Source organism: Candoia aspera, chromosome 1 (genome assembly GCF_035149785.1).
Source record: "Candoia aspera isolate rCanAsp1 chromosome 1, rCanAsp1.hap2, whole genome shotgun sequence".
Taxonomy (NCBI): Eukaryota; Metazoa; Chordata; class Lepidosauria; order Squamata; family Boidae; genus Candoia; species Candoia aspera.
This window is the reverse complement of record NC_086153.1, coordinates 244907052-244929967: the sequence shown is the minus strand read 5'-3', so window position 1 is coordinate 244929967 and position 22916 is coordinate 244907052. Positions and strand designations below refer to the sequence as shown.

Sequence of the window (22916 nt, the reverse complement as noted above, 5' to 3'; positions counted from 1 at the left end):
GTTACATGTGGAAAAAGCATATTTAGTTTGAACTATGTCAGGAAGTCACAGGGGAATCCATTTTCAGAATACAATATATGGGGATCATGTTCACACAATATGGCTGACCTAATTAATTAGCTCTTCCCCAAATTAATGGACGCAGGTTCATACAATCAACTAATGAATGGCTGTTTTCTAAGAAGGCCAGGAGAATGTCACTTCCTTTTTCCTGGCTGAAAAAAACAAAACAACTGGAACGGTACAATCACAGTTGGCGGCATCATGTCTGATATGGAGGGACTTGCCACTCCACTTTTTTTACCCCATGTAGCAATAGGTGTGTGTGTCTGAAAACTGAAGTGGTAACAGCGAGTTCCTACAGCAGACCTGATTTCCCTGAGCCTATCCTTCATTCAGATGGAGAAAGAGTGACTGTTGAAAAGAGGGAGGGGCAATGTTTGCTGATTTTCCTGTGCCATTTGAACATCTGGATCAGGGGACGTCTTACTCCCTGTTGTCATGGGATCAGTCCACTTGACCAAAGCCTTTTGATATACAACACCAAGAAAATAAAACCACTGCATTCAACACATCCACTCCCAAATATGGAAAGATTTGTTGGTCTTCCAATAAATCTAAATGCCAAATCAAATACATTTCAGAACCATATTAGTTTAATCATCTAACTAAGAAAATGATTCACTTTTATATACGTTTTAATTATACAGTTACATTACAGCTAAACAAATGTTGGAGATCTACAGCTTTTAAATCATGATTTAGAGTCAGGTTAATTAACGTTCAACCGCAATAGTACATTTAAATATGCAAATATTCAAATAGAAGTCCATATCTAAAAGCATGCATGTTTTCACTCTTTTCTTACAAGAGGGAAGGTAGAAAACAAAGTTACACAGATCACAAAGAACATACCTCTTGTACCAGTCGACTGATTTTCAACTGTTTTTCTCTTTCCAACTTCTCTTCTTTTTCCTTGAGAAGCTTTAGCTCAAACTCCAGTTGCATTTTGCTTTTTTTCTGTTCACTGAGACTGTCACTTTTGGATTTTTTTGTTTCTTTACCTTTCTGGAGTATTGTTATATCATTATTATTAATTATGCGTCTATACTACAAATGTGTGAGAGCTTCTCCTGGATAACTGGGATACAATCATCCAGTTATTATTGCAGCAAGGCATAAAAACCAGTCTCACAATAAGTTATGTTTTAACACAACCTGCACCGATACATCAGGTTTTGAGGGAAAGCCAAAGATAACAAGCTGCAGGCAGACTGCTTCTCCTTCATGCACACCTGTTATACATTTTCCACTACACTGATTTCAAAAATTATCCCAAAGATCCACAGTTTTGCATGCTTTTAAGGAACAGGTGCTCATATTATGTAATGCAAGTTTTCCATCATGCAATATATTGCACAACATAATGCTGGAATAATCAAGCAACGAACTGCACAAAAACCAAAACCAAACCTTAACAACACAGCAAAACCCTTCAGTGGAAAACCAAGCTACTTATTTGGAATTTCATTAACCTGCTTAAGTGTCTTAGTTTGATAACCCTAATATGAGTTAATAGAAGCCAAAAGAGGAAAGAGGAAAAAAAAATATTTGGAGAGATAAGCCACTTAGAGTCAGATGACTGAAATGGCATAAACCAGTGTATTTAGGTTCAGAAATAATGCTTGTTTCCATGAACTGAGCGTTGTGATTTCAACAAGTGATTGTAAGCACTTGTCATAGCTTGTCACAGCAGCTTAAGAAAAGTCCAGAACTAAACAAGAAAAGAGAGTTTACGCTGATGGGAATGGTAGCTTTATTTTATTTTGGCTATTTCTCTTTTTATAAACCAAATTGAAGTATGGCAAACCAAGGGCCTGGGACTTAATTATCATGGAATTATTTCTCTTCCTATGGAACAGTGCTTCACAGCACTTTGGTTATTGGTTTGAATCAACTCTAATCGTTTGGGTTCTGAAATTAACTTGAAAAGTTGCCATGCATTTAAAAAGAGAAATGTGGAATATGTACCCAGTTCATTCACAAGAGGATTTTGCAATGATTATTCTATAACCTACTTACTGGAAAGCCTGAGAGCTGCGTGATGTTCAATTGCTGTCAGTATTGAGTGGCAGCAAAGGATGTCCAGGCCCATTGGACACAGCCCAAAGGACTTAATTTTGTTATCTTTCTGTACCAAAACATGAGATCTCTACAAAAATTGCTGCTGTGCACCTGATTTTAGAATATAAAGAGGATTTGGGGCTAGGATATGGGACTGAGGCTACTTTGGTTGCATTGGTGGTCCAAATTTATAGTTTTATAGGGACTCCAGTCCTCCTTGTTAAGCTGTATCCCTCCCCACCCCAAAATGGTTCTAGTGAACTTCTGTTTGGCTTGTGATGTCCCACAAAGTTCCACTTTGTCCCCATCTTGTTCTATATCTACTTGAAAATGGTGGAGAAGTTGTTTGTAGCTTTAGAATCAGAGGTCATCCATATGAAGACACCCACTTCTATTGTTCTAGGAAGCAGCTGATTCCTCTACTGTTGCCTAAATCTGATAATGGGCTAGATAAGGGTAAATAAACTGAAATTTAATCCAAACAAGTACAGTTATTTGGTAGGAAACTAGGCAGTGGGATGGAGGTTCAATCTTTTTTGGATGGAATTGCGCTCCCTCTGAAAAAGCACGTTCAGTAGTAACAAAGAATTCCTTTGCACAATCACTAAGAGTGTGTCAACTGCAACCATTCTTGAGCTGGTCAAGCCTATCAAGAATTACATATGCCATGATTACATTCCAACCTAAGTACTGCAATGTCCTTGGGTAGCGGGAGGGATCTAGCCTTCAGGAATAAACAGAAGCTTCAATCAATGCAAGACTGCTAAAGGGCACACAATATGGGAAACATTATGTCTGTGTTTTGCACTACCGTTTGCAATGCTTTTGGCACATAACTTAAGATATTATTTTCAACCTTCAAGTCCTAAACAGCTTAATGTTGATTATTGGAGAGCCTGCTTATCTGGGTAAGAACATCTCAAGATGATTACACCAGCAAGAAAGGCTCAGTTTCTAAAGTCTGGTTGTGGGTAATATGGGAGAGGGGTTTCACCTATGCAGCCCCAAGCTGTATGAAGCATTCCTCTGGGAGTTGTGTTTGAGCCCCCATTCATTTTGCTCTGAAGGAATAAAAATCTTCCTGTTTAACTAGGATGCTTCAGTCTGAGCTCATTTCAGATGATTTTAACTGTTTTTATTGTATCTTAAATGTTTGTGTTTTTTATTATGTTTTAATAAAACACACACACACACACACACACTTGAAGAAATAAAATAACTAGTAGGCCATTTTATAGTGATCTATTGGTTCTGCCATAAAGTTTTAATACCCTTGCTCCAATAAAAAGCAAGCAAGCAAGCCACAACCCACTTTAGCTAATCACAAAATTTAAACTTATTAAATATTAAAATTTAATTAAATTAAATTGCAAAATTTAAATTTAAATTTTAAAATTTAATGTTTAAAATTTAAAGTAAATTTTAAAAAATTTAAACTTTATTAAATCACAAAATTTAATTAAATCACACAATTTAACTAAAGTTAAATCCCAGTAGGGTTTACTTCCAAATAAGAGTATTTGCATTATTTACAGTTTTGCACATGCCAAGGAAGAAAGTGCTTGTGTAGATACAAAGTATACTGTAGACAGTAAGATAGTGGATTTTTATTCATACAGTGGGGTACTCCAGCCTGCCTTCTTATTGCATTCCCTTGTGTCCCTAAAAACCTATTCTTGAGGACTGAGGTTCTCCCAGCTGATGTGGGAGAGAGAAAGGCAATGCCCGGTGAGGGGATATTGGGCTCAGTTTGGGACAGGCACCATGCAAGGACGGAAGTGCTTTTTTACACAACAGGTTTGGATCTATGTCATTACAACACACACAGGCCCCTCCTTCTTTCATGCTTATTAAGGCATAAGTATAACTTATGGAGGAAGATGCACACTGGATTGGAATGTAGTGACCACAGCAAACTTTTCAAAACATAGCAACAACCAATATTTTTTTCTACCTTGCGAATAGTAGGAAATTTTCCTTCATACCGATAAAACCATCCAAAAGCTATATGTATGCAAAGAAGAACAATGCATTATAGATATTTGCATCAGCAGATTACCATGTATAACTGACATAAAAGGGTGAAAACTACAGCAATGGAAACAGAGTACATTTTTATCTTAATTCTGGAACAGCTATAAATAACAGGCAGAAGTCTATTCTTCTTCAGTTTATGACAGTTCCAGCCACTTCACTTTTATCACCACTTCACACTTCACACTCATTTTTATTCACTTTCATGACAATTTTGATACAAGTGCTTTAATCTAAGTATTAGAACTTATTTTTTCAGAAGCATATTGTATGACACTCTCCAACTAAAAGCTTCACTAGTTATATTGGTAGAGGGCATCTGTTCAAAGTTGCTATTAGCTGGCGTGCAGCGAGATCATACCTACTGGAGCTAGAACTTTGATCCCTACCATAAATAAAATAATGATTTTGAAAATTAAAAGAAAATTGATCTAAGAATGGGATGTAACCCAACATGCTACTTTCTATCAACAGCAGAAAATTCAACTGTTATTTTTCCAAACAAAATTATACTGAATAGTCATTTGTTCTTTAATGGAAAACACATTAGCTGAAACTGTCATTATCACTGCTTATATGAAAAAGAATTACAATTTATGCTGAATGTATATGAAGGAATTTATTGGCATTCCACCAGTTTTAGATCAGTTCAGTTCAAATAATGTTATTTTTTCTAGCTTAAAAATGGTATTTATGCATTATAAGGCATGGATGTAACTTAATTAAGCCGTCTCCATGTGTTAAAATATCTTCTAGTCCTTTAAAGACTGCACTATATGTCTTCAGTTCTAGATGTTCAGCTTATAATTAAATTACAGTTTCATACTTGGCTAGTCACTTGGATATACAGTAAAGAAAAAAAAAAAGGCTGGTATTTATTCTTTGGACACCAGGACCAAGAACTTGTTAATTGAGAAGAGAGCATATGTAATTTTTGTTTTTTGTCCAGAAATCCTTCTGATAGCATTCAAAAGCTCAGTCTTTAAGCACAATTAGCTGAACAAAACCTTTCATTTTTACAAGTTCTACATAGTTTCCTGTATGCCTTTCCTGTAATTATTTACAGTAATTGTTAAAGGACATTACATAGAAGGGTACAGGCAAAAGGCACTGCCTTAGTTTTCTGTTGGCAGAAATCACTCCTGATACAGCTTGATTTGAACTATTCCTTGATCCCACCTCTGTTTTACAGTGGTAATGAAACATAGCAGACAAAGATCCATTGCTTAGCTATTTTATGATGTTTTTCTCTTGCATTGAAAAATTATACAAAATTATGATGGCTAGCACAGTAAATAAATATTAATATTTTCCTTAATGTGAGAATTACAGGAAATCAAGAGGAGTGCAGTCCAGTCCAGCACTAAGACTGACTGTCAGGAGGTGGAATAGTGCAGGAAGTAAGAAAATCAAGAGAAGTCAAGGTGCTACAGCAAACCTGTTGGCTTTCCTTCAGCTTCATTCCAGTTGTATCATTTTCTGTGGACTGATCAAATTCAGTTTCCTCTAAATCTACTTGAGAAACAAAGGAAGAAAGAAACAAAGGAAAAAGAAATGACAATTCTTTGGCAGGAAGGTGGTTCTCCTGAATTTTATTCTTCCAAGCGTTTTTCCTGCATGTGCAGGGTCCGCTCTTTTTCAGATCAACTAAATATTGATCCGTTGGTTGCGACAGGAATTGACTGACCGGCTTGTCGCGCAAGCCTGATATTGTGGGCTGAGAGAGTATGGCTGGCACAAAGTCCTCCAGCCAGCTTTCATGCCTAAGATGGAACTAGAACTGGTTTCTAGCCTGGTGCCTTAATCACTAGACTAAACTGGCTGAATCAAAACCAGAAGAGTTTGTGAAAAAAGTGGGCACATCTAGCAGTCAGATGAGCAATAGATTCTTTCATGCTTCAGTTCTATAAAATGGTGCTCCGTTCCTGGATTGCCACGCAGTCTTAATTGATTGATCTGAAATGCCAACCATTTACATGTCCCAAGAGTAACATGACAGCAGTTAGCGAGTCTATGTACTTTTTCACAGAAAAATAGGTTTCTGGAAATTATTTCTTATTGAGAAGAAAAAGAAGGTGTACTCGTCCTTCTCAGTTTATTGTAGTTTTTGTTTTCCTCTGGAAAAGCCTTCAGAATGTACAGCATTTAATTGAGGTAACAGAAAGTGGGAGAGAAGAAAAATCAATAACTACCCTAGAGATTCATTTACACAGCTCAAAGTTCTGGGTTCTCCCCAGGCATACATTTTGAAAAATGTGCCATGTCGGGATTAATGAAGCATATTTCTTACACGTAAGAATGAAACTTCTTACTTACATCGATGTTTGGTATGAGGTGGAGGATGTACTTCTGCAACTACAGTTTTGGCAGCTTTTAATGGCTCTTTATGGCCCCAATCTTCCTCCCACTGCTTTTTAAATTTCTCTTCCTCTGCCTTTATCCTGGAAAAGAGGAAAATATTGCTTCTTTAGAGACATAAGATGAAAGCACCCAACAGAGCCACCTTAGTGCTTACGCAGATTTGATGCTAGTCAATCTTGGGACAAGAAACCTAATGGAAGTGTGCTTTGTTTTCTTGTAAGCTGCCAGGAGACTTAGGGAGTTGGTGATTAAAAACAACATCAACGACTCAATCAGTATATAAACCAACTAACCATTCTGAGCTTCATGGTGGAAGAAAGTTGTGCTACAAACATACTAAGCAAGGCTGAGTTTATTTATTTTGTTATTCCTCTAGTTAACAAAAACGTCAAAAGCACATTAAAATAAACTGTATGATGCAGCCAAAATTAAACATCCCCCGATCCTTCTGATTTCATAGTAAGGCATTTCAGCATGTACTTAACTTTCCAGCTCCAAAGCTTTAAGTGTGGCTAGGCCTATGGTTGCTGCCCTGTGGAAAATACTATCCTGACTTAGTTGTTTTGCCTTTGGCCAGTTTTTGGTCAGAAGAGGAAAAAAGTGAATCTCCAAGGGTTTTTTAACTTATATTTAGGGGTTACTTTATTTTTTATATATTTCTATACTGCTTCCCATACAAATGCATCCCAAAGTCACTTATATAGAAGTATAAAATAATAAAAACAAAAATTAAAACCATGTAAAAATGTATTGATTAAATTAAAGGAAAAACAAAAATGAATAGCCTCCTAAGGCTAATAGCTTCATAAGGCTATTACAATGTTATCCACTATGAGACTTAGTGAAAGGCAGACAAACGTATCTGTAAGTCTACGTAAAGCAGTGCTTGCCATACTGCAGGAGACGGGGGCAACCATTTTCAATCAGTCTCCATGGCTAATCTTCCCCAGGTCTTTGGTTGGGACCAAGGGAGAAAAGAGTAAGTTTCCTTATACCCTACATACTTTTATCTGTACATATCTGTTTATTGGTGTAAGGGTTCATGTATCTCTAAACATCCATTTGCAGAGTCATCCATCCATTATCCATCTATCCATCCACCAACAACCATCTAGATTCTCCCTCTTACATACCTCTGAATAGCAAATGTGCTTTAAAAAATCTTCCCTTGGAAACAGTTGCTTTTTTTAGCTTAATTGTTCTGCAGGGGGCATTTGTGGGGGGATTATAGTGTTTAGGAAAGAAAACTCCACCCTTCCCTTATCTCCTCCCCCTCAAATCATTCTTATACCTATTTACCCAATTTTAATCCATTTTAATTAATTAATTAATTAATTTTTAAAAGCTTCACCTCATACCACTATTACTGTGTTGAGAAATTGGGATGGAGATCATGGGCCAGATCTGACTTGTGAGTAAGAATTTTCCTGTTATATTGTATCATTTGAGAAGAGATAGAAGGCATGGATGACAATCTGGTCCTTAACCAAACAATCCTTGACATGTCAGAAAGAACTATTCCAGTTAAGCATGAGCTAATTTAAACAGCTGTTTCTACCACTTGTGATTTGAAACGAGGTCTGATTCTTGTATATCTATATTTGAAGGAAGGGTTTTGGAAATACAATTTGAATTTTCCTGGTTGCTTTTTTGCCATTCCCAAAGTCATAGCACCATTTAAAAAAGCAAATATAGGCATGTGAAGAACATAATTCAAGAGGAAAAGGCATGCATGAAAGAATGACTTAACTGTTCAATTTCTTTAAGATATCGTTCTTCTTCCTCAGCAGCCTTCTGTGCAATCTCCATCTTCCGCCTAGAAATATACACCCCAGTGAAACTAATTAATGATACTTAACGTAACAAGTCACAATTTGTAGATAGCCTGTTCTAATTTTCGATAGATCACAATTTTACACCTTGAAATAGGCAGATAGATATATATGAGAAATGCAAGACTTATCCACCTACTAAGAGGTCTAAGCCTTATTCCTTCTGATTCTTTCTGATGAACAAAGATGAGTTACTAGTAGGATTGATCAACATTTGAACTTGGGCTTTATTCACCAACATCTTTTGTGATTTGAGAGTCACTGAAGAAGATGACTGAACTGTGGAAGCCTGAAGTTTAATGTGGCTATTTTGAGACTGTTTCCTGGGCTTCTGAACAGGTTTGAGCATTTCTTCTGGGGTTGTCTCGAATTATGAAAAAAAATTCTCACTTTGTTTTAATGTCCCACTGAGTGGTTATTCTAGGAATTCAATATTTAATGTACTAGTTGTTAAATACTGAGAGTTCAGTATTTCACTCTTAGTTGGGTTAGGATCTCAGTGCTTTTCTTTGTGTTAGATTAGCAGAAAAGACAGAACTACAGTATTTATGAACATAACTTTGGTTTATTCTATTTTGAGTGCATATGCTAGCATGCATGTTGTAGTAGGTTCCAGAAAACCTTTATTGCTTTTGTCATGCTTCTCTTCAAGAGTACTTAATGCTGAAGGGTAACATGATGTATGTTGGGTTCGAGAAGTGTTGAGTTAAATTTCTGAATTGGTCAACATTTCACTTCATTATAAAGAGTGGATAAGCATGTCATTTAATGGCATGGAAAGAACATTTTATTACACCATTTTGAGTGGCCTATCTTCTCAAATCAGAATTCCACTCCTGCTGTTAATATAATTTATTTTGCATAATGAAATGTAACTTCATTGGTCAATTCCACATATTTATTTTTAGGCTCTTATAGCATCATCCAGCCATTATAATGGGGATATATCAGTACAGAAGATAGGCTTTATTATACCCCTGCTGCAGCTATAAGACATTATAAATCCCTAGTGTGGAAAGTCAGAAAACACGTAAAAACCTGTTTCTCTTTTATTAATAGCCATCTGCTCTTGATTAGTACTATTGCCTTTTGACAAGAAAATGCTTCTTTGCTTTAAAATACCTTACTGACTTCTCTGTACTATTAAAATCAGGCTTTGTGTCTGAGAAACAGTAATCTTAAATGATCATGATATATAATCACTGCAATGCTCTGAAGCCTTCAGAAAAGAAATCAAGTTAACTAAGTTCTGATAGTTATATGAATCAACAGTTGCACATTATGGTAATTCATTAATTCACGAGACCCCTTCTGCCCCAAGCTCTTACAGTTTTTCTTTTTCTTGCTGTTCTTTCAGGATTTTATTGGTTTCCAGTGCAAGCCACTTCTGACGCATTAACTCTTGGCGCTCCATCTCACGGTTATATTCTTCCCTTTGCCTCTCTTCCTCAGTCATAAACAGCTCCTTGCCCTAAATATTATTTTAAATCCCTGTTAATTAACTTAGTTGGTCAATTATCATAGTAATTAACTTGAGGGTTTGAGAAATAACACCTTTTGCAATATTTTCTTCAGGGAGAACCAAATGTCTCTACAAAACTTACAGATAAGTAATACCTTGTTTCGTTTATTGATCTGTGAGAATTTTGATAAAACAGAAATAATTTAAAACAAACACAGCTGTAACAAATGTAAAAAGGAAAACACTGGAGGCATGTTAAGGTGCAGTTGTTTGAATTCTGTTCTTATTTTTACGTATGCCGTCTGTGCCTACTCCTCCACCCACTGTATCTTGGGATTTCATTTGTAGAAATTTGCATTTGAGAGCCGTGAAGTCCATTTTAAATCTATTTTAGAATCACGATGTCTCATAAATTTAAACCTGCATACTATTTTATTTTAGTGCTGTTTATTGAGGCTTGATTACCTTCATGTTACATTCCCACCTCTATTTTCTTATAACTGTATATATTCACACCCCTCAGTGTGAACTGGGGGTGTGAACACAGCACCAGAGGTGCTATACATAGCTAGTGATACAAGCAGTCTCTCTGGCTGAGCAGTGAGACAAAACAAATGTGAATGTATTTCTGGAATTAGGACAGGCTGTTGTTTACTTTCCTTTTATCGTTTTGAAACAGATGATAAACTGCAGCAGAAGCTCAATCTAGGTACAAAGCAAGTAGAATGCTTGATGAAATATTTAGGTAACTAATTTTTAAACTAAAATCTCTCTCAGTGTACAACTTGCAGAGCTACAAACTGCATCCATTTGTAGCCTCTGATACACATATATTACATGTATGAGTGTGACTACAAGTGGCATCTGCTATAGGTGGACATGGATCAAGATTTATGACGATGACTTTTTCTACGGTTGCATATGCAATATGAGAGACAATTATGCAATATATGAGACAATAACTGCAACAAGGCATTAGGTAGCACTTTAAAGACTAACAATGTACTATTGATGGATCACCAGATCTGATCTGATATCCTAAAATACCTGTATATGCATGAATGAAGTGACATGCATAACAAAATAAAACAGCAGAGAAAGTAATACTGAACTGGCAAAGATGATTAAAGATAATATTGTGATGTTTATAACTTACTGTCAGGCCTAGCCCAAGAACGACAAGGAATCAATCCACCCAAACTCCAGTTCTTTATTTGCTCACACTGTACAGACAGAACCTTGCCAGACTAAACCTACTCTGCTCTAACCTAAAGGGAAATAACCTTGCTGGCTCTAGGGTGTGGCTACTCTGAACCTCTTAGTCTTCCCACGTTCCAGCTCCAGGCTGTGTTGTCTCTTATCTTGCCCCCCTCCTTGGAATGTGCTCCCTCCTTCCTGAGAACCAGCTGCATTACTGTAGTCCATCACACTTACCCAGTCTGTAATCCTGTATCTATTTACCTTCCTGTAAACCCCCTACATTTAATGGGACATACTTCTGCGTAGGTATATACAAGATTGTAATGTTAAGTTACTTAAGGCCAGGTAAAAGTATTTATGATTTTAACTACATGAACTTGGAAGTAAGGGCGGATCTCCCACCCCCATTTTCCTGTTTTTGGTGATCCTGGCAAACGTGCATTGTGTGTACTTCATCTCTTACTGCTGTATACAGTAGCCTTCTCGTTTTTCACAAGTCTTTTGCTGATTGCTGTGACATTAATACTTACAGCTCCTGTTACAACAGTGATTGTCAGGGTTTGACTGCTTTTCAACACCTTCACAGCCTGGGAAAAAAAAGAAGAAGAAGAAAAGGAAAGTGCTGACAGAGAAATCAAACAATTGTTAAATCTAAATCTTCTAAAAGTATGTGATTTCTACAGGACTAACAATACAGAATAGCTTTTTATTCTTCTCAGTATGTTATTTTTTTCAGTTAATATTCTAAAATATAGGGGAATTTAACCCTTTTCCAGGCATTTGTCATAAACACTGTTGCAACAAAACTTTCTTTTGATCGTTTTGTTCACGCAACATGATAACATTACTTTAGGAACTTCTAATAAAAAATAAACACCTAGAGATAGTTCTTCAATTTTGAAATGAGGATTCAGTTTTATGCAATTTTATGCAGAACATAAAGAAAGTAATTCCCAAGTAAGTACTGTATGTTAGGATTGCAGGTGTATAGAACTTTTGACAAAACTGACCTGTTTTGAAAAAGATTTTGAATTAAAATCCATTTCTCTGGTTCGAAATCTTTGGCTAATTGTAGCTATAATTTTGTGACAACCAATGGGCTTGAATCAATCAGTTGTATATTTATATTTTATTTTAAAGAATGCATAATAATAATAAATTTATTTGCTGCCCAACTCCCAGGGACTCTGGGTGGTTCACATTTATTAAAACATTTAAAAAACGAAGAACAATATAGAAAACATAAAAACAGCACCAGACAAAGGGACATCAATGGCAGAGGGGAACAGAAAGGAAGAAAGGGGCATCAATCATCCTCTCCAAAGGCTTGGGCAAAGAGCCAGGTCTTTAAGGCCCTTCAAAAACCCAGTAGGGTGGAAGCCATTCAAATTACAAGGGGAACCTCATCCAGAAGGCAGATGCTGCTACAGAGAATGTGCACTTCTGGGGTCCCAACAGGTGGCACTCTTTAATTGATGGAACCTGGAGTGTGCCAACAGACCAGTTCGATCCCTCTGCCAGATCGAACCAGTCAAGCAGGTATTATGGGAGACAGGTGGTCCCTCAAGAAACCAGGCCCCAGAGGGCCACTTTGGCTTTCATTACCTCCTTATGATCCACATTAGAGAAGTCCATACCATTTACTTCAACCATCTGATCACCAACCTAAAAGCAATCAACAAAACAAAAGTGCTGACTTCTTTTGTATACTTCTTAGTATAGTAAGTGTCAGTTAACGTCCTTGCTTTGGAAAACTCTTGAAATAAGACAGATCCCCAAAGCTCTCCTCTTCACTACTCTTTCTACCATTAAAACATATATGTGCATGCACACATGCACATACACACACAGTATTCCCCGTCTCTTGTCAACAAACAGAATCATTGATCAAAATTCTCCTCCAAGGTTAGGGGGCATGCTAGAGGCAGGGTTAATGCTGGAACACTCAGCCTCTCAGGAGCTACCTGATTTATCTTTGATTATCTCATTTGGTGTCACAATTCAATATTTAAGAGATGAGCACCGCAGAGTTTTCTATTCAATGAAGATCTGATAATGAGATTGGATTTTGAGATTGGATCTTTATCCCTTGTATCAAAGAAATTTCTTATCTATCCTGGAAGATCAGATGAGAGGTATGGAATGCACCCTTAGCCTGGAAAAATGGGATTTCCTCTATTTGCTTGCACTGGGGAATGGAGGGAGAGGCCTCCTCCTCCTTCTTCCTCCTCCCTCCTCCTCCTCTTCTTCACCTGACTTCTTTGCAACTTGTCTTCAGAGCACTGGAGACTTGAAAGTTCTGAAATCATACAGCTCCAGGAAAGGTAACTGAATTGCTTGAGCCATAAGATTAGATCATTTCAAAGCAACAAGATAAATGTACATAATTATCACAATTTTCATTATTTTACTTTAACTTCTGGAACATATGACTGACCCCCCCTTATTTACTTAATTAACTGATGACTCCCCCCCTTATTTACCTAATTAACACTAACAAATGATCCTCAACATGGCTAACAATAATAGTATAAAATATACTATATTCACCTGCAGGTTAAAAACCAACTTTCACAAACCAAACTTTTCATCATTAGAGAATGGCCATTAGAACTGTTTCCAAATTAAAAGTTTGCACATAACTAGATTTTGTATAGTTTATTCTCACCTCCAACCCTACTTCTGCAGACAAGGAATTCGGTTTAATGTTACTTATGAAAATGCCAGGTTTTTGTGTAGGACCGCTGGAAATACTGGAACAGAACATGAAAGAAATAAAATCACAAATTAATGTAATTCATGTCAAGAATAGACTAATCACATCCCCCCACATCCTGCATATATACCAAATCTAATCTGGTAAGCTGGGGATTTTTCTGAGCAAGGAGAAGAGAGCGATACAAGGTTTATTACAATAAAATGAAGAGGTTTATTGTAATACTTGTGTGTTAAACAAGGACTGCATCACACAAATGTTTTGCTTGGATCTATTTCTATGAATAGGACAAAATAAGCTCACTGGAGAGAATTAAAGTGTTCTAATCTATATGAAAAGAAAATTACTTTTACAGGCAAGTGACTCTTCTAGTTTTCACATCTCAGTAATTAATAAAAATGTGCAAATGATTCACAGGAATCAAAGGCCAAACAGCTGAGATGCTGATCCAGAATGCAGACATATTTGTAGTTTACCTCTGCTTTGGGGCTTAATAATTTGTACCAGCATTTTGAACAATAAAAGTGCCAAAATCAGACCTTTTAATACTTAATGTTTTATATGAGAAAGCAAAATACATGTTTAACAGGGCTGCGCAGCACTTCATATTCTGGTCCAAAAAGGTGTTTTGAAGCATGCTGGACTATGAACATAGCAGCCATCTGTAACTCTTTAAAGTAATTTTTTTTCCCCAGAGCTACTTCAAAGTACCTTTTTGGAATCAAATCCAAAGCACTGCACAACCATCATATTTAATTCTTCAATAATGAAATTAATGGCTCATTCCTACTAACTACATTGTCTTGGAGAAACAAGTAACAAGAAAATGCAGTAGCTCACCTGCATCCCATGCCCTTTGTACCAATTAAGCTAATGAAAACTTTCTTTTCTTTATGATGTTTTCCTCCTGATGATGCAAGACCTGCAATGCTGTTTTGTCCATTCTAAAATAAGAGGAGAACAGGCTTTCTGAAACTGCAATGGATTGACTGCCACTAATTAAATAGGTAAGTTATCCCACTGCCTCCTCCTCCCAATTCAAATTGATTCAATGAAACACAAGATTAGTTGATCTGTTTACTCATATTGGAAAAGCTAGGCCTGAGATCAGGAGAACGAGGCAGCTGCTTAAGAAGATAGCACAGAGGGGCAGCAGTAGTAATTCCATACCTGTTCACCTTGCTGGAGATCAGATATGTGCGTTCCAGACAATCTGCTTTATAACTCTACAGCAAGGTTTCTCAACCTTGGCAACTTTAAGAGGTGTGGACTTCAACTCCCAGAATTCCCCAGCCAGCAGTTGTCAAGGTTGAGAAACACTGCTCTAAAGCAATCACAGGGGGAAGATCCTGTCCCATCATCAGGCCTGAAGTTAGATTTGGCTGCAGTCCAGTTGGTATGGCGGCAGATCATTTTCACCTCAAGCAGCAAAATGCCTCAGGCTGGCCATGACTTTTTCACATTATCTCATATGCTAACTAAATTCAAATTCTAAAGCACCTCTCCTAATGGAACTGAAAAAAGTGTTTATAAAATCGAGGAATCAGCAAATTTGGGAGGGACATTTTTTTTTTGTAAATAGAACACAAATTTATGGGGGGGGGAACTCTTCCAAAAGGCCCCAGGGTGGTCTGAGAGTACTGAGGGAGGATGGAATGATACCTGGGAGTAGGGGTATGGAAGAAGAAAAAATCATGAATGGAATTTGGAATGGAGTAAAGAAAATCTGATTAAGATCATTCAGCAGAGCAACATTCGCTGAAGCTCTTACCTATTACACCAATAACAATATGATGGGATAGGATGCTTGTCAGACTTGCATATCAGTGCCATTGTAAGCTATCAAATTAATTCTACTATTTTAGCCTTTCTAAATCTCAATAGTGGCTACATTAAGCATTTTGGAAGCACTCTTCAGAAATAAAACAAAACTCCAAAAGTTAATGCAGACTGTCATAGGTATAATGGCTTCCACAAAAATGATATAATTATCATTTGATATAACAATTATACCTATAAAAGTGAAACTTGAATGCTCTAAGCTGCTTTATTCTGTTCTGTTCTGTCACTTTCCATAACTTTTTTTTTTCAGTCCTCCGGGCAACGGTCGGCACTGCACGTCCACTGCCAAGATCAGTCCTCACTGGGTTATTTTTGTGGGTAGGATGGGAACCTTAAGGATTTCTACTACCTAATCTTCATTTTTGTGTGCATTTTATTCATTTATTTAATTTTTATCCTGCCTTTATTATTTTTATAAATAACTCAAGGCGGTAAACATACCTAATACTCCTTCCTCCTCCTATTTTCCCCACAACAGCAACCCTGTGATGTGGGTTGGGCTGAGGGAGAGCGACTGGACCAAGGTCACCCAGTTGGCTTTCATGCCTAAGGTGGGACTAGAACTCACGGTCTCCTGGTTTCTAGCCCTTGCCTTAACCACTAGACCAAACTGGCTCTCTTTATTTTAGCTAATAAAGCTAAATTTAGCTGAAGTCTGTCTGTCTGTCTGTTTCTATCATATAAATTTTATCCCAACCCATTCGCAGAACATATTAGTATGAGAAAGACTGGTTGCCCAAAAATTGCTTTAAGGCCACATCTTCCAATTCAGCCTTTTAGCCATTATATGCAATTTGCTTTTTAAAGGATCATTGGTCATACAAGAATTTAATTCTGGGATGCTATTTAGTAGGCATTTTCTTCAGCCAGTTCCATCAGACCAAAGTTCTCCAATGTGGGCACCCTCCAGATATATGACCTTCAAGTCTCAGAACTCTTAGCAATGATCATTCCAGCAAGGGAATTATGGGAGTTCAAGTCCACATACTTGGTTGGCATCCAGGCTGGTAAGGCTACATCAGAGTAGGTGACAGACTAGTCACTTAGCAACAGCCATTTCATCAGGCTATCTTTACAGCTTGCATCTCAACTAGTTATTCTTGTAATAGCTTCACAGTTTTTAAAACATTAAGAGTTAGTGACAGAATTTTCACTGTCCCTCCTAATATTTTAATTGTGTAGACTTTAACTTGAGGGAAGTCACTGTCTATTTTTATGAACCTGTTAATTGCTCTGGGAAACATCAAAAAAGGAAAGTTGTCACTCAGTAAAAATATAAGTATTAATCTGCCCCATCAGATTAAACAACCCAGCCACTTCCAGACGTTTTTTGATATCAACTTTGATCAGTCCCAATCAGCAAGTCCAGTGGTTAGGAACATGAGTACAGAGGAATAGTCTATAATGAGGACAGATGTTTAAAAATAATTTTAAGGCCACAAGACACAATCTGTGGTAGCTGAATGGGCACCTTACCCCGGGGTCTGATACAAACTGATCTACATATTGCCACTTGAGAGGCTCATCTGGGGAACTGAAAGAAAAGATACACAGATGACAAGATGTAAGATTGATATGTATCAAAATCAAACCAAAGCCTACCAGACCATTTGCTACTTATCTATGATACCTGTTTACAGTATGTATAAAGCTATGCAGTTTTTAGTTTTTTGTAGATGATTTTTTTTAGCAAAACAAGCTGAAAGATATAACTGAAAATTACTATTTTATATTGTACATAAAAGATATGTTTTCAGAAAAAAGCATTACCTTTTGACAGGTATCATCCCAACATCTGCAATGAAATAATATTTAATGGTGATTAACAAAATTTGCATATCATCTTATCTAATTAATCCAAGCTTATCACATGTCAAAGCAATGCTGTACTCACGTCGCACTTTTATAGATACTGTTTTCTTTGTGCGAATAAGATTGATGACTTCTTCATGAGTGCATGAGGAAATGGAGTAACCATTTATTCGAACGATCTCATCTCCGACCTTAAATAAAAATCAACCAACCAATCAAAACTGAATAGCACATTTCAACATAAATATACTGTTGCAAATCAACATTGGAAAGAAGCTGCTTCTGGTATAAAGGACAACACTTTCTATTATGAAATGGACAGAATGGATAAGAAAAAAACTTTCATATAAAGTCCCTCAAACATATCTCAGGTGACTATGTTTTGCTGAGAAAGAAATAATTTTATTTCTACAAGCCCATCCTTCATTCAGTTTCTTTACAGTGGATTGGCTGGATCCTAGGTGTAAATGGCATTTTCAGTACATAAAATGGCTGCCATAGTAAGGCCTACCTCTTCCCAATATGTCTGCCATGGAGGTTGTGCCTTATAAGTTGTTATCTAGCTTTTTATTACTTTTGTTACCATATAAACTGATAAACATGTAATAAAAGATGCAACAGATGCAAACTGTTTTTCCTATAATTTAATAATAGAACTGATTCTCTAAATCTTATGAACTCTAGATCTTTCAAATTCTGTTACATGAGTCTAAAACCACTGATTATGTAGAAGATGTTGTTTTAGTCGGTTTCAATTTATTTTCCTTGCAGTCACTGGCAATTCGTAATAACTACTGTATATTGTTTCCATCTGATAGTTTAGAAAAGCAAGTCAGGTTGTGTTAAAGCACATTGCAAGAACGAAGTATTCTACTGCTCAGTTTTGGTTTAAAGAACTCAAACTATAACTTGCTTTACTCACGTGAGTCAAATTTAATTCAATCCTGAATTAACTGATTTTAAACCACACTTTCTAGCCAATGAAATAACACCCTGAACAGATTTTAGGTGATAATTAAGCACTCTCATAAGCAGATGGAGATAATCTGTGGTGATGTGTCTTAAAATTCTCTGCCCTTGGCTCCTTTGATTACACTATGCCACTGTACTCCAACTTGCTAGCTTAAAATGGGATAGTATAGTGTGTGTGTACGTGTGTATGTGTCAGAACCATGAATCAAGGATAACATGATGTAGTCAGAGCAGAAATGTCCAGATTGACATTCTAGGAATCAGACTGAAATGGACTGGAAAAGATGGCTCTACAGATGGATAACACTGGAACCAAGTTGATTATATGCTCTGCAAGAACAGATGGAGAAGCTCTATTCAATCTGCAAAAACAACTGTAGAGAGTAAGGAAGATGACCTTGATGGAAATATGCAGGAGCTGTTGCCTAGGCAAAAAGGGCTGAAGCATTCTTTAAGCCCATAACATCTAGATATTATTTGGAAGCAGCTCAGGCAGACCCTTCCCTACTTCACTGAGTATAAGAAGGGGAAGGACGTTCAGCCCAATCACACTTGAAAGATTCTGTAATAATAGCCAATCTCAATAAAAGTAGTTTTAGCTTTCCTGTGGAGTTGATTCTTGGTCTGGTCCATCTAGTGGGGCTGACAGCAACAGATTTGGTGCTAACTGTGGCTTAGATCATGAACATCTTGCAAAATTATAACTGAAAACTAAAAAACTAATAATAATAACCCTACCATTTTCCCTGAATGTAAACAATAGATTTAATGGATTATATCTAATATAATCCTGAAGAACTCTGGATTGAAATTTGGGATATCATTAAAGATGAAGCAAATAAAAATATTGCATAAACAAAAGAAGGGAATGTAGCAGTCTTTTGACACGTTAAAAATAGAAAGGCAGAAAGCACATAAAACAGAGACAGAGGAAAATCTTCATAGCTAAACACGGAGTTCCAGAAAAGGGCAAGAAGAGACAAGTTAGGTCTAAATAAGCAGTGCAAAGAACCAGGACAACAATCAAATAGTGAAGACAAGAGATTCATTTCCAAAATTTATAGAAATCAAGGAAACCATTCATGCTAAGATAGGCAGGATTGAAAAATAAAGAAGACCAAGATCTACTGAAGAAAGAAATATAAAGAAGAGATGGGGTGAATATACGGAACATAACCAAATGGAAAGGACAAGAGATTTACTGGATATACTAGTACCAAAAAAGGCAGTGCTAAAGAACACACACTATTGAACAATTATGTTAATCTCACATACTAATGGTCAAGAATGTTGAAATCCAGACTTCAACAATACTTGGAATGGGAGCTGCCAAATGTACTGTAATGGTTGCCTATCCTAAAACACACTCAGACTCACAAGCAAGAGCTTGAATCAAATCTGGTTTATTTAAGAATAGTGTGCAAGTACAAAGAAAGCTGAGAATGAGCAGAAGTGTGCCAAATACAAACTAAAAACCCTCGGTGCGAATGTAAGCCCTCCCCCCGTACAACCGTTTCAAATTCCCCACCCCAGGTGCCCCTAACGAGTTCTGCTAATCAACGGGTAAAAAGACCTTGAACACAAACGATAACCCAAACACATTCCATCCCCATGAAAACAGATAGACAGCCTGGTACAAGGTCTCCCAGCAGCTCCCTCCCAACCGGAACGCGCGTCAGCACCATGGCATGCGAAACATTACGATGTAAATCAAATATTGCAATGGCAAACATGACATGTACATGCTGGATTCACACAAAACAGGGGCACCTGAGAACACATTAGTAATATCCGATAGATAATGGAAAAGACAAGAAAGTTTCCCAAAGGTGTTGATTTTTGTTTTATTGGTTATACAAAGGTTTTTGACTGTAGGCCATAGAAAATTGTGGGTAGTCCTTGAAAACATGGGCAGACCAGGCAACCTCATCTGCCCACTGAAGAATTTGTGTGCAAACCAGGATGTAATAATTAAGAGTAGAATAAGGAGCTATTTAATAGTTCAGTATTGGAGAAGGAGTGCAGCAGTATTGGAGAAGGAGTGTATACCGTTAACTGTATTTATTTAACTTACCTACAGAATATATAATGAAAAATGCTGGACCAGAAGAAAAAGAAATTTGAATTAAAATTGCCAGGCAAACATCAACAGATATGCTGTTGGCATCAGTTTGACTGATGGAAGCAAGGAGATGGAAGATGAAGAAAAAGTCTGCAAAGGCCAGCCTTCCACTCATTATTTATTTATTTATTTATTTATTTAATTTTTATCCTGCCTTTATTATTTTAATAAATAACTCAAGGCAGCGAACATACCTAATACTCCTTTCTCCTCCTATTTTCCCCACAACAACAACCCTATGAGGTGAGTTGGGCTGACAGAGAATGACGGGCCCAAGGTCACACAGCCAGCTTTCATGCCTAGGGTGGGACTAGAACTCTCAGTCTCCTGGTTTCTAGCCCGTTTTTAAAAATAAGGTTGTATAAACAGGTAGTAGCAGAAAAGAATTAAGTAGTAACAGACTTTATTTTCCTTGTCTCAAAAATTCACAGGGATGAAGTAAAGAAGCACTTGCTGATATGTCTAGACAAAATATTAGAGGGCAGAGATAGCACACTGACAAGAAAGTGCATTGCCAAGACTATAACTTTTCTGTTATAATATATGATTTGAAAGCTGGATCATCAGAAAGGTTGGAGGTGTTGGAGAAAACTGTTAAGAATAACTTAACAAGAAGAACAAATCAGTCAATACCAGGTGAAGCAAACCCAGAAAGCTCATTGAAAGCACTGATTACAAAGCTTATATTTAGATATTTTGAATACATAACATGAAGGCAAGAGAAGAAGTTCCTGATCCTTGGAAAAAGTGAAGGCAATCAATTAGATACTATTACTGATAACCCAATCATGATTTTACAAAAATCTACAAAATGCTGTTACTGACAGACATTCCTGGTGCAATGATGTCTACCAAGTCACAGAGATGGACGTGACTGAATGAACAAGTGTGTGTTGGTAAATACATTTACTTACAAACATACAAAGAACCGAGTTTATTCATAGACGGGGGAAGCCATGGGAAGCCACTAATTCCATCTTATCTCTTCCAGTTCTTTTCCTCCCACCCCCATCCCACCAGCCAAATTTCCAAGAAAAGTGGATCCTACTGAAGGGATACAATCTACAACAGCACAACCCATCCCTTTATGATAATGAATAACTATGTAAGTAGGCATGCATTGCAAGGGAGAATGAAGGAAGCTTGTGTGTTTCAATGATTTCCTTCTGCTCAGGGAAGTTTCTGAAAAGTGGACCTCTGTCTTGGCATTCCATGCAGTGAAGAGTTAGAGTCTCTTCTCCCACGCATTAGTCAACAGATACTCATATTCTGCACTCTGCTGGTAATGAATACACCAAGTAATTTTCAGTATCTTGGACAGCACGTGGGTCACCATGTGGAAGCTGTGACACAGCTGAATTTGGAAAGTGAATTATGCACAGACTAGTTTGTGTAAATCATGCTGATGCTATGTAATGTAGTAGTAACTATTTTCCCTGCTGTGCAAATAGCATTTTCTCAAGCCTGCTTTTATCTCAGGAAATGATTTGGTACCTTTTATTTTATTTGTTCCTCTTCCCTCTTATCTGACCCTCTTACTTGCCATCCTTAGTCTTACTCTAACCATTTTCATTTTCCCCAACAATGGGCCTAATACCAGTAATTACCAGTAACCCTGATATGCTTGTGCTTGGAAATAAATTAAAACACAAGTAATGGTCCAAGAATCAATAATATGTAATCCTTTAAAAAATGTTGGGGGAGGTTACAGAGTGCAAAAAGATGAGATCATAGATGGAAGATCACCATAGGTTTTACAAATCTGGTTTTTTACTTAGTCTTATTCCACAGCTTGGCAAATTCATGACAGTATAGTAGGTCTTCTATTATATTCTCTCAGGCAGGACTCTCTTATGCAACTGATAATTTAGTTTAGAAGACCTCTCTTCTTGTTGATTATTTATTTATTCATGTTATATGGTTATTTAAGCCCAAAGGGACCTGCTAGAATGAATAGGTAACAACTATGTAGTGCATAGAAGATTTTAATTTAGATTCAAAGTATTACTTGTGGGTCAGGCTGAAATAATGGAATGAACAATTGTCTCCATAAACGTTAGCAATGATATGATTGCTCCATCTTCTGGGCAAAATCCTTATTGCTAATGAGTCTCCCTTCCCCACCCCACCCCTTCTTTTAAGCACAAATCCCTAATAGGGAGATGTGCTATTGTTATTAATTGGTTTTTAAGATAATTAATTGTAAGCTGCCCAGATTCACTTTAATTAATTCAGATTCAGTTGAATTAATAAATATAACAACAGTCTGGGATTGCAGTGATGGTAAAGCAGAACAGAATGAAAGCAGATATTGCACTTGCTAAGTGGGCATCCTTATGATGCTGTGTAGACGATCAGCAAAATAATCATGTAATAAAGGCAGATCAAACTAAGGGTAATCTGTTTCATATCCATTATGATTATATTCATATCCATTAT

At 36.9% G+C, this 22916-nt stretch overlaps 1 protein-coding gene across 3 annotated transcripts in view; it reads right to left on the bottom strand.

Annotated features, from left to right (window-relative positions):
- The window catches only part of USH1C (USH1 protein network component harmonin), a 62878-nt gene that overhangs the window by 24858 nt on the left and 15104 nt on the right, over positions 1 to 22916 (bottom strand). For 2 of the 3 annotated variants that reach the window (XM_063289396.1, XM_063289394.1), the window contains exons 5-15: positions 17466 to 17574; positions 17342 to 17366; positions 17048 to 17105; positions 14570 to 14673; positions 13682 to 13766; positions 12619 to 12678; positions 11544 to 11600; positions 9680 to 9822; positions 8270 to 8335; positions 6475 to 6599; positions 5597 to 5673 (exon numbers count right to left, since the gene is read on the bottom strand). In XM_063289396.1, coding sequence (XP_063145466.1) covers positions 5597 to 5673; positions 6475 to 6599; positions 8270 to 8335; positions 9680 to 9822; positions 11544 to 11600; positions 12619 to 12678; positions 13682 to 13766; positions 14570 to 14673; positions 17048 to 17105; positions 17342 to 17366; positions 17466 to 17574 — 909 coding nt within the window. The remainder of the gene's footprint in view (positions 1 to 5596; positions 5674 to 6474; positions 6600 to 8269; positions 8336 to 9679; positions 9823 to 11543; positions 11601 to 12618; positions 12679 to 13681; positions 13767 to 14569; positions 14674 to 17047; positions 17106 to 17341; positions 17367 to 17465; positions 17575 to 22916) is intronic. The other variant, XM_063289395.1, reaches the window with a different exon arrangement.